Raw genomic sequence first — 13,560 nt, forward strand, 5'->3', positions numbered from 1 at the left:
CATAGAGTTTATATTTCAGCCCTTTACCAATCATAGAGTTTATATTTCAAGCCCTTTACCAATCATAGAGTTTATATTTCAGCCCTTTACCAATCATAGAGTTTATATTTCAGCCCTTTACCAATCATAGAGTTTATATTTCAGCCCTTTACCAATCATAGAGTTTATATTTCAGCCCTTTACCAATCATAGAGTTTATATTTCAGCCCTTTACCAATCATAGAGTTTATATTTCAGCCCTTTACCAATCATAGAGTTTATATTTCAGCCCTTTACCAATCATAGAGTTTATATTTCAGCCCTTTACCAATCATAGAGTTTATATTTCAAGCCCTTTACCAATCATAGAGTTTATATTTCAGCCCTTTACCAATCATAGAGTTTATATTTCAAGCCCTTTACCAATCATAGAGTTTATATTTCAGCCCTTTACCAATCATAGAGTTTATATTTCAGCCCTTTACCAATCATAGAGTTTATATTTCAATACCTTTACCAATCATAGAGTTTATATTTCAGCCCTTTACCAATCATAGAGTTTATATTTCAGCCCTTTACCAATCATAGAGTTTATATTTCAGCCCTTTACCAATCATAGAGTTTATATTTCAAGCCCTTTACCAATCATAGAGTTTATATTTCAAGCCCTTTACCAATCATAGAGTTTATATTTATACCTTTTCATAGAGTTTATATTTCAGCCCTTTACCAATCATAGAGTTTATATTTCAAGCCCTTTACCAATCATAGAGTTTATATTTCAATACCTTTACCAATCATAGAGTTTATATTTCAATACCTTTACCAATCATAGAGTTTATATTTCAAGCCCTTTACCAATCATAGAGTTTATATTTCAAGGCCTTTACCAATCATAGAGTTTATATTTCAATACCTTTACCAATCATAGAGTTTATATTTCAATACCTTTACCAATCATAGAGTTTATATTTCAGCCCTTTACCAATCATAGAGTTTATATTTCAGCCCTTTACCAATCATAGAGTTTATATTTCAATACCTTTACCAATCATAGAGTTTATATTTCAGCCCTTTACCAATCATAGAGTTTATATTTCAGCCCTTTACCAATCATAGAGTTTATATTTCAGCCCTTTACCAATCATAGAGTTTATATTTCAGCCCTTTACCAATCATAGAGTTTATATTTCAATACCTTTACCAATCATAGAGTTTATATTTCAGCCCTTTACCAATCATAGAGTTTATATTTCAAGCCCTTTACCAATCATAGAGTTTATATTTCAGCCCTTTACCAATCATAGAGTTTATATTTCAGCCCTTTACCAATCATAGAGTTTATATTTCAGCCCTTTACCAATCATAGAGTTTTATATTTACCAATCATAGAGTTTATATTTCAGCCCTTTACCAATCATAGAGTTTATATTTCAGCCCTTTACCAATCATAGAGTTTATATTTCAAGCCCTTTACCAATCATAGAGTTTATATTTCAAGCCCTTTACCAATCATAGAGTTTATATTTACCTTTACCAATCATAGAGTTTATATTTCAGCCCTTTACCAATCATAGAGTTTATATTTCAGCCCTTTACCAATCATAGAGTTTATATTTCAAGCCCTTTACCAATCATAGAGTTTATATTTCAAGCCCTTTACCAATCATAGAGTTTATATTTCAAGCCCTTTACCAATCATAGAGTTTATATTTCAAGCCCTTTACCAATCATAGAGTTTATATTTCAGCCCTTTACCAATCATAGAGTTTATATTTCAGCCCTTTACCAATCATAGAGTTTATATTTCAGCCCTTTACCAATCATAGAGTTTATATTTCAGCCCTTTACCAATCATAGAGTTTATATTTCAGCCCTTTACCAATCATAGAGTTTATATTTCAGCCCTTTACCAATCATAGAGTTTATATTTCAGCCCTTTACCAATCATAGAGTTTATATTTCAGCCCTTTACCAATCATAGAGTTTATATTTCAGCCCTTTACCAATCATAGAGTTTATATTTCAGCCCTTTACCAATCATAGAGTTTATATTTCAGCCCTTTACCAATCATAGAGTTTATATTTCAGCCCTTTACCAATCATAGAGTTTATATTTCAGCCCTTTACCAATCATAGAGTTTATATTTCAGCCCTTTATTCAATCATAGAGTTTATATTTCAGCCCTTTACCAATCATAGAGTTTATATTTCAGCCCTTTACCAATCATAGAGTTTATATTTCAGCCCTTTACCAATCATAGAGTTTATATTTCAGCCCTTTATTCAATCATAGAGTTTATATTTCAGCCCTTTACCAATCATAGAGTTTATATTTCAGCCCTTTACCAATCATAGAGTTTATATTTCAGCCCTTTACCAATCATAGAGTTTATATTTCAATACCTTTACCAATCATAGAGTTTATATTTCAGCCCTTTACCAATCATAGAGTTTATATTTCAGCCCTTTACCAATCATAGAGTTTATATTTCAATACCTTTACCAATCATAGAGTTTATATTTCAGCCCTTTACCAATCATAGAGTTTATATTTCAGCCCTTTACCAATCATAGAGTTTATATTTCAGCCCTTTACCAATCATAGAGTTTATATTTCAATACCTTTACCAATCATAGAGTTTATATTTCAGCCCTTTACCAATCATAGAGTTTATATTTCAGCCCTTTACCAATCATAGAGTTTATATTTCAGCCCTTTACCAATCATAGAGTTTATATTTCAATACCTTTACCAATCATAGAGTTTATTTAGCCCTTTACCAATCATAGAGTTTATATTTCAGCCCTTTACCAATCATAGAGTTTATATTTCAGCCCTTTACCAATCATAGAGTTTATATTTCAGCCCTTTACCAATCATAGAGTTTATATTTCAGCCCTTTACCAATCATAGAGTTTATATTTCAGCCCTTTACCAATCATAGAGTTTATATTTCAAGCCCTTTACCAATCATAGAGTTTATATTTCAGCCCTTTACCAATCATAGAGTTTATATTTCAGCCCTTTACCAATCATAGAGTTTATATTTCAGCCCTTTACCAATCATAGAGTTTATATTTCAGCCCTTTACCAATCATAGAGTTTATATTTCAGCCCTTTACCAATCATAGAGTTTATATTTCAGCCCTTTACCAATCATAGAGTTTATATTTCAAGCCCTTTACCAATCATAGAGTTTATATTTCAGCCCTTTACCAATCATAGAGTTTATATTTCAGCCCTTTATTCAATCATAGAGTTTATATTTCAGCCCTTTACCAATCATAGAGTTTATATTTCAAGCCCTTTACCAATCATAGAGTTTATATTTCAGCCCTTTACCAATCATAGAGTTTATATTTCAGCCCTTTACCAATCATAGAGTTTATATTTCAGCCCTTTACCAATCATAGAGTTTATATTTCAGCCCTTTACCAATCATAGAGTTTATATTTCAGCCCTTTACCAATCATAGAGTTTATATTTCAGCCCTTTACCCTTTACCAATCATAGAGTTTATATTTCAGCCCTTTACCAATCATAGAGTTTATATTTCAGCCCTTTACCAATCATAGAGTTTATATTTCAGCCCTTTACCAATCATAGAGTTTATATTTCAGCCCTTTACCAATCATAGAGTTTATATTTCAGCCCTTTACCAATCATAGAGTTTATATTTCAGCCCTTTACCAATCATAGAGTTTATATTTCAGCCCTTTATTCAATCATAGAGTTTATATTTCAGCCCTTTACCAATCATAGAGTTTATATTTCAGCCCTTTACCAATCATAGAGTTTATATTTCAGCCCTTTACCAATCATAGAGTTTATATTTCAGCCCTTTACCAATCATAGAGTTTATATTTCAGCCCTTTACCAATCATAGAGTTTATATTTCAGCCCTTTACCAATCATAGAGTTTATATTTCAGCCCTTTACCAATCATAGAGTTTATATTTCAGCCCTTTACCAATCATAGAGTTTATATTTCAGCCCTTTACCAATCATAGAGTTTATATTTCAAGCCCTTTACCAATCATAGAGTTTATATTTCAGCCCTTTACCAATCATAGAGTTTATATTTCAGCCCTTTACCAATCATAGAGTTTATATTTCAAGCCCTTTACCAATCATAGAGTTTATATTTCAAGCCCTTTACCAATCATAGAGTTTATATTTCAGCCCTTTACCAATCATAGAGTTTTATTTAGCCCTTTATTCAATCATAGAGTTTATATTTCAGCCCTTTACCAATCATAGAGTTTATATTTCAAGCCCTTTACCAATCATAGAGTTTATATTTCAGCCCTTTACCAATCATAGAGTTTATATTTCAAGCCCTTTACCAATCATAGAGTTTATATTTCAGCCCTTTACCAATCATAGAGTTTATATTTCAGCCCTTTACCAATCATAGAGTTTATATTTCAGCCCTTTACCAATCATAGAGTTTATATTTCAGCCCTTTACCAATCATAGAGTTTATATTTCAGCCCTTTATTCAATCATAGAGTTTATATTTCAGCCCTTTACCAATCATAGAGTTTATATTTCAGCCCTTTATTCAATCATAGAGTTTATATTTCAGCCCTTTACCAATCATAGAGTTTATATTTCAGCCCTTTACCAATCATAGAGTTTATATTTCAGCCCTTTCAATCATAGAGTTTATATTTCAGCCCTTTACCAATCATAGAGTTTATATTTCAGCCCTTTACCAATCATAGAGTTTATATTTCAGCCCTTTACCAATCAGTTTAGAGTTTACCAATCATTTTATATTTCAGCCCTTTACCAATCATAGAGTTTATATTTCAGCCCTTTACCAATCATAGAGTTTATATTTCAGCCCTTTACCAATCATAGAGTTTATATTTCAGCCCTTTACCAATCATAGAGTTTATATTTCAGCCCTTTACCAATCATAGAGTTTATATTTCAGCCCTTTACCAATCATAGAGTTTATATTTCAGCCCTTTACCAATCATAGAGTTTATATTTCAGCCCTTTACCAATCATAGAGTTTATATTTCAGCCCTTTACCAATCATAGAGTTTATATTTCAGCCCTTTACCAATCATAGAGTTTATATTTCAGCCCTTTACCAATCATAGAGTTTATATTTCAAGCCCTTTACCAATCATAGAGTTTATATTTCAGCCCTTTACCAATCATAGAGTTTATATTTCAGCCCTTTACCAATCATAGAGTTTATATTTCAGCCCTTTACCAATCATAGAGTTTATATTTCAGCCCTTTACCAATCATAGAGTTTATATTTCAGCCCTTTATTCAATCATAGAGTTTATATTTCAGCCCTTTACCAATCATAGAGTTTATATTTCAAGGCCTTTACCAATCATAGAGTTTATATTTCAGCCCTTTATTCAATCATAGAGTTTATATTTCAGCCCTTTATTCAATCATAGAGTTTATATTTCAGCCCTTTACCAATCATAGAGTTTATATTTCAATACCTTTACCAATCATAGAGTTTATATTTCAGCCCTTTACTCAATCATAGAGTTTATATTTCAGCCCTTTACCAATCATAGAGTTTATATTTCAGCCCTTTATTCAATCATAGAGTTTATATTTCAAGCCCTTTACCAATCATAGAGTTTATATTTCAGCCCTTTACCAATCATAGAGTTTATATTTCAGCCCTTTACCAATCATAGAGTTTATATTTCAGCCCTTTACCAATCATAGAGTTTATATTTCAGCCCTTTACCAATCATAGAGTTTATATTTCAGCCCTTTACCAATCATAGAGTTTATATTTCAATACCTTTACCAATCATAGAGTTTATATTTCAGCCCTTTACTCAATCATAGAGTTTATATTTCAGCCCTTTACCAATCATAGAGTTTATATTTCAGCCCTTTATTCAATCATAGAGTTTATATTTCAATAATAGAGTTTAATAGCCCTTTACCAATCATAGAGTTTATATTTCAGCCCTTTACCAATCATAGAGTTTATATTTCAGCCCTTTATTCAATCATAGAGTTTATATTTCAGCCCTTTACCAATCATAGAGTTTATATTTCAATTACCAATCATAGAGTTTATATTTCAGCCCTTTTCAATCATAGAGCCCTTTACCAATCATAGAGTTTATATTTCAGCCCTTTATTCAATCATAGAGTTTATATTTCAGCCCTTTACCAATCATAGAGTTTATATTTCAAGCCCTTTACCAATCATAGAGTTTTATTTCAGCCCTTTATTCAATCATAGAGTTTATATTTCAGCCCTTTACCAATCATAGAGTTTATATTTCAGCCCTTTATTCAATCATAGAGTTTATATTTCAGCCCTTTACCAATCATAGAGTTTATATTTCAAGCCCTTTACCAATCATAGAGTTTATATTTCAGCCCTTTACCAATCATAGAGTTTATATTTCAGCCCTTCAGCCTGTCAATCATAGAGTTTATATTTCAGCCCTTTACCAATCATAGAGTTTATATTTCAGCCCTTTCAATCATAGAGTTTATATTTCAGCCCTTTACCAATCATAGAGTTTATATTTCAGCCCTTTACCAATCATAGAGTTTATATTTCAGCCCTTTACCAATCATAGAGTTTATATTTCATATTCAATCATAGAGTTTATATTTCAGCCCTTTACCAATCATAGAGTTTATATTTCAGCCCTTTACCAATCATAGAGTTTTATTTCAGCCCTTTTCAATCATAGAGTTTATATTTCAGCCCTTTACCAATCATAGAGTTTATATTTCAGCCCTTTACCAATCTAGAGTTTATATTTCAGCCCTTTACCAATCATAGAGTTTATATTTCAGCCCTTTACCAATCATAGAGTTTATATTTCAGCCCTTTACCAATCATAGAGTTTATATTTCAGCCCTTTACCAATCATAGAGTTTATATTTCAGCCCTTTACCAATCATAGAGTTTATATTTCAGCCCTTTACCAATCATAGAGTTTATATTTCAGCCCTTTACCAATCATAGAGTTTATATTTCAGCCCTTTACCAATCATAGAGTTTATATTTCAGCCCTTTACCAATCATAGAGTTTATATTTCAGCCCTTTACCAATCATAGAGTTTATATTTCAGCCCTTTACCAATCATAGAGTTTATATTTCAGCCCTTTACCAATCATAGAGTTTATATTTCAGCCCTTTACCAATCATAGAGTTTATATTTCAGCCCTTTACCAATCATAGAGTTTATATTTCAGCCCTTTACCAATCATAGAGTTTATATTTCAGCCCTTTACCAATCATAGAGTTTATATTTCAGCCCTTTCTCTCAATCATAGAGTTTATATTTCAGCCCTTTACCAATCATAGAGTTTATATTTCAGCCCTTTACCAATCATAGAGTTTATATTTCAGCCCTTTACCAATCATAGAGTTTATATTTCAGCCCTTTACCAATCATAGAGTTTATATTTCAGCCCTTTACCAATCATAGAGTTTATATTTCAGCCCTTTACCAATCATAGAGTTTATATTTCAGCCCTTTACCAATCATAGAGTTTATATTTCAGCCCTTTATTCAATCATATTACTGTTCAAACCCAAACCAGAAAGAGGGCTCTTTGTTGCAATATGCAGCACAACATAAATGTTGATAATCTGTCAATTGTCACTGGTCTATAACAGGACTGTCTGGAATTATCAGTCCATTATAATAATAATAATAATATATGCCATTTAGCAGACGCTTTTATCCAAAGCGACTTACAGTCATGTGTGCATACATTCTACGTATGGGTGGTCCCGGGAATCGAACCCACTACCCTGGCGTTACAAGCGCAATGCTCTACCAACTGAGCTACAGAAGGACCACTGTCACTGGTCTATAACAGGACTGTCTGGAATCATCAGTCCATTGTCACTGGTCTATAACAGGGCTGTCTGGAATCATCAGTCCATTGTCACTGGTCTATAACAGGGCTGTCTGGAATCATCAGTCCATTGTCACTGGTCTATAACAGGGCTAAAATTGTCACTGGTCTAACAGGGCTGTCTGGAATCATCAGTCCATTGTCACTGGTCTATAACAGGGCTGTCTGGAATCTCTCCCTAAAATGAAGATATGTCTTGAGCCAGACAATGATTCCCACTTCTTCTATCCCTCAGCAGTCTTTACTCAGCCCATTAGGAATGCATCATTTTAAATCTCCTAGTTAAGAGTGCCTGTATACCAGAGGGCTTGTCAGCCTCGTTCCCTCTGCAGGAGAGAGAAACAGAGAGGGGGAGAGAGTCCCCTCTAACCTGTGACTGTGTGTAGAATACTGATGTCCCCATGTGTCTGTGTGTAGTCAATGACTTAGCTGTCTCCAGAAACACAGATCTAGGATCAGCTAACCCTCCCCAATTCTAACTCTAATCATAAGGTGTGCCATACACTAAACTAGCCTGAGAACAGTGTGTTGGGACATCTTTCTCTAGAGCAGGGTTTTTTGAAGAGTTCTGACGAGTGGATTGCTGAATGTATTATTCAATGACTCTATATCTAACGGGCGGTTTAGTCTGTCTCTATATGTCGTTATTTAAGCAGGGGAAAGATGGCCGCTTTGTCTGAAACTGGGACCCTAAACCATTGGGGGGCCATTCTCATTAAAATGATGTCCTGGTCCTCCGTCCTTATCTTCTTTTCACCCCCCACCTCATCTTCTCTCCATCCATCACCTCGGTTCTCCACGTAATACCCAATGTCCCCTTGTCCTCCCCTCCTCTTCTGTCTCCTCTCCACACACCCCCATCTATCTATCATTCTCTTCTATCTCAACTCCTTCTCTCTTCCTCCCTCCCCCCTGGCTGGCTCTCTCTCCCTCCCTCCCCCCTGGCTCTCTCTCTCCCTCCCTCCCCCTGTCTCTCCCTCCCTCCCCCCCCTGTCTCTCTCCCTCCCTCCCCCTGTCTCTCCCTCCCCCCCTGTCTCTCTCTCTCCCTCCCTCCCCCTGTCTCTCTCTCTCCCTCCCTCCCCCTGTCTCTCTCTCCCTCCCTAAAATCTCCTCCCTCCCTCCCCCTGTCTCTCTCTCTCCCTCCCTCCCCCCTGTCTCTTCCTCCCCCCCCTGTCTCTCTCTCTCTCCCTCCCTCCCCCTGTCTCTCTCTCTCCCTCCCTCCCCCTGTCTCTTCCTCCCCCTGTCTCTCCCTCCCTCCCCCTGTCTCTCCCTCCCTCCCCCATCAGGATCATCCAGAGAGGCCTGAGGTGCCATGGCTGTCAGAGTTTACCTGGCAGACATGCTGTGAGCTGGAGGACACTCTGCCCTGCTTCAACGGCATCAAGAGAGAGATCACCGCCACACCCATCTCTATAAAACTAGGTAGAGTAACACACAACTAAAATAACCTAGACACCCATCTCTATAAAACTAGGTAGAGTAACACACAACTAAAATAACCTAGACACCCATCTCTATAAAACTAGGTAGAGTAGTAACACAACTAAAATAACCTAGACACCCATCTCTATAAAACTAGGTAGAGTAGTAACACACAACTAAAATAACCTAGACACCCATCTCTATAAAACTAGGTAGAGTAACACACAACTAAAATAACCTAGACACCCATCTCTATAAAACTAGGTAGAGTAACACACAACTAAAATAACCTAGACACCCATCTCTATAAAACTAGGTAGAGTAACACACAGCTAAAATAACCTAGACACCCATCTCTATAAAACTAGGTAGAGTAACACACAGCTAAAATAACCTAGACACCCATCTCTATAAAACTAGGTAGAGTAACACACAACTAAAATAACCTAGACACCCATCTCTATAAAACTAGGTAGAGAGTAACACACAGCTAAAATAACCTAGACACCCATCTCTATAAAACTAGGTAGAGTAACACACAACTAAAATAACCTAGACACCCATCTCTATAAAACTAGGTAGTAGTAACACACAGCTAAAATAACCTAGACACCCATCTCTATAAAACTAGGTAGAGTAGTAACACACAACTAAAATAACCTAGACACCCATCTCTATAAAACTAGGTAGAGTAACACACAACTAAAATAACCTAGACACCCATCTCTATAAAACTAGGTAGAGTAACACACAGCTAAAATAACCTAGACACCCATCTCTATAAAACTAGGTAGAGTAGTAACACAACTAAAATAACCTAGACACCCATCTCTATAAAACTAGGTAGAGTAACACACAGCTAAAATAACCTAGACACCCATCTCTATAAAACTAGGTAGAGTAGTAACACACAACTAAAATAACCTAGACACCCATCTCTATAAAACTAGGTAGAGTAGTAACACACAACTAAAATAACCTAGACACCCATCTCTATAAAACTAGGTAGAGTAGTAACACACAACTAAAATAACCTAGACACCCATCTCTATAAAACTAGGTAGTAGTAACACACAACTAAAATAACCTAGACACCCATCTCTATAAAACTAGGTAGAGAGTAACACACAACTAAAATAACCTAGACACCCATCTCTATAAAACTAGGTAGAGTAACACACAACTAAAATAACCTAGACACCCATCTCTATAAAACTAGGTAGAGTAGTAACACACAGCTAAAATAATCCTAGACACCCATCTCTATAAAACTAGGTAGAGTAGTAACACACACTAAAATAACCTAGACACCCATCTCTATAAAACTAGGTAGAGTAACACACAGCTAAAATAACCTAGACACCCATCTCTATAAAACTAGGTAGAGTAGTAACACAACTAAAATAACCTAGACACCCATCTCTATAAAACTAGGTAGAGTAGTAACACACAACTAAAATAACCTAGACACCCATCTCTATAAAACTAGGTAGAGTAACACACAACTAAAATAACCTAGACACCCATCTCTATAAAACTAGGTAGAGTAACACACAACTAAAATAACCTAGACACCCATCTCTATAAAACTAGGTAGAGTAACACACAACTAAAATAACCTAGACACCCATCTCTATAAAACTAGGTAGAGTAGTAACACACAACTAAAATAACCTAGACACCCATCTCTATAAAACTAGGTAGAGTAGTAACACACAACTAAAATAACCTAGACACCCATCTCTATAAAACTAGGTAGAGTAGTAACACACAACTAAAATAACCTAGACACCCATCTCTATAAAACTAGGTAGAGTAGTAACACACAACTAAAATAACCTAGACACCCATCTCTATAAAACTAGGTAGAGTAGTAACACACAACTAAAATAACCTAGACACCCATCTCTATAAAACTAGGTAGAGTAACACACAACTAAAATAACCTAGACACCCATCTCTATAAAACTAGGTAGAGTAACACACAACTAAAATAACCTAGACACCCATCTCTATAAAACTAGGTAGAGTAACACACAACTAAAATAACCTAGACACCCATCTCTATAAAACTAGGTAGAGTAACACACAGCTAAAATAACCTAGACACCCATCTCTATAAAACTAGGTAGAGTAACACACAGCTAAAATAACCTAGACACCCATCTCTATAAAACTAGGTAGAGTAACACACAGCTAAAATAACCTAGACACCCATCTCTATAAAACTAGGTAGAGTAGTAACACAGCTAAAATAACCTAGAGATTACCACTAGGTAGAGTAGTAACACAGCTAAAATAACCTAGAGATTACCACTAGGTAGAGTAGTAACACAGCTAAAATAACATAGAGATTACCACTAGGTAGAGTAGTAACACAGCTAAAATAACATAGAGATTACCACTAGGTAGAGTAACACACAGCTAAAATAACCCAGAGATTACCACTAGGTAGAGTACACACAGCTAAAATAACCTAGAGATTACCACTAGGTAGAGTAGTAACACAGCTAAAATAACCTAGAGATTACCACTAGGTAGAGTAGTAACACAGCTAAACTAACCTAGAGATTACCACTAGGTAGAGTAGTAACACAGCTAAACTAACCTAGAGATTACCACTAGGTAGAGTTGTCTTCTGCCTAGCTACAGAAGTAGATGAATATTGGAGTGTGTGTTCCCAGGTCGTCTGGAAGTGTGTTTCAACCCAGAGAACTGGCAGGACTACGTGTCTGACTCCCAGCTGCCTCCCTACTCAGAGGAGATGTCTGAAGAAGAGAAGGAAAAGGCAGACGGGGTCAGGGGTCACTGGGATCAGAGACTGGGGGCCTTCCAGAAACTGGTGCTCATCAAGAGCTTCATGGAGGAGAAGGTAGTGGGGGTTGTTGGTGTGCGTGTGCGTGTGTGTGTGTGTGTGTGTATCAGTCTGCTTGTGATGGTGAAAGTGCTGCCAGTTTTCTTGGCATCTCTCTCATTGTATGTTGTATATCAATGGTCATATTTGATAGAAGTTGCCCTTCAGGCCACACAGCGATATTTGCAGTTATGTTCATCCATCCGTTTTATTTAGGGTGTGTTCTTAAATTCAATCTGGAGTGCCAGAGTGCGCTCTGAGCGTTGTCAGAGTGTACGTTGGTAAATCCAGAGCGTTTGGCTCTCGGAGCGTTCGGAGCGCATACTGGACGCTCTGGCGCGAGGACTAGGTTTGAGCCGAGCGTTCTGACCTCACAACTATCGTCAACCACCCAAGCTAACTGGCTAGCTACTTCCAGACACATAATGAGAGAACACCTCACTCTGACCATTTTCCTTGAGCTAGCAGAGCTGGTTAGGCTGTTTTCATGTTATTTTAATTGTATTTATTTTACCTTTATTTAACTAGGCAAGTCAGTTAAGAACAAATTCTTATTTTCAATGACAGCCTAGGAACAGTGGGTTAACTGCCTGTTCAGGGGCAGAACGACAGATTTGTACCTTGTCAGCTCAGGGATTTGAACTTGCAACCTTCCCGTTACTAGTCCAACGCTCTAACCACTAGACTACCCTGCCGCCCCCTGAGTGTTGGTGACTGTAACTGTGCTACTGGCAACATTTTAATGATGTTTTTTGCCAACGTTTGCTGACAGCGGCCATATTCAGCTGGTGTTGAACGTTTGTAAATGCAGTTATTCTGCTCTCTGAAACACTCAGAGGAGAGAACTCTGGAATCAGAGTAGATAGCCGGAGGGAGTTGACTTTCTCTCCCTGCCACTCTCCCTCCCTCCCTCTAGGTGGTGTTTGCGGTGACAGAGTTTGTGATCGTGAGCCTGGGGAAACAGTTTGTAGAGAACCCTCCTGTTGACCTGGCCACTCTCTACAGTGACATGTCTCCCTCCACCCCCCTGGTCTTCATCCTCAGTACCGGATCAGACCCCATGGGAGCCTTCCAACGCTTCGCCAAGGAGAGGGGATACCTGGACAGGTGAGGGGGTGGGACAGCGGGAGGATGGAGGAGAAGGGGGAGGAAGGGAGGGGTAGTTGGGTACCACTGTCCCCCTCTCTGAGACTGTTCCCCTCTCTATGTCCGTCCCCTGTCTCTCAGTATTAACAACTTGTCCTTCTTTCTCATCATGTATCCAGGTTTGGCTGGTGTAGGCCGTCATTGTAAATAAGAATTTGTTCTTAACTGACTTGCCTAGTTAGATAAAGGTTCAATGAAAAATAAATCAATACAAATCTCTCTCTAGGTCAGGGTCCTCTCTGTCTCTCAGTATTATCTCTGTCTCTC

At 36.6% G+C, this 13,560-nt stretch overlaps 1 protein-coding gene across 1 annotated transcript in view; it reads left to right on the top strand.

Moving 5' to 3' along the window:
* The window catches only part of LOC124023306 (dynein axonemal heavy chain 6-like), a gene marked incomplete at its 3' end in the record, with an annotated part of 130,705 nt that extends 117,451 nt beyond the window's left edge, over nt 1-13,254 (top strand). The window contains 3 exon segments of the mRNA XM_046337817.1: nt 9,158-9,293; nt 11,978-12,165; nt 13,064-13,254. Of these exon segments, the coding sequence (XP_046193773.1) occupies nt 9,158-9,293; nt 11,978-12,165; nt 13,064-13,254 (515 nt within the window).
* Nucleotides 13,255-13,560: the final 306 nt, after the last annotated feature.

Source organism: Oncorhynchus gorbuscha, unplaced genomic scaffold (assembly GCF_021184085.1).
Source record: "Oncorhynchus gorbuscha isolate QuinsamMale2020 ecotype Even-year unplaced genomic scaffold, OgorEven_v1.0 Un_scaffold_1580, whole genome shotgun sequence".
In the NCBI taxonomy this organism is placed as follows: Eukaryota; Metazoa; Chordata; class Actinopteri; order Salmoniformes; family Salmonidae; genus Oncorhynchus; species Oncorhynchus gorbuscha.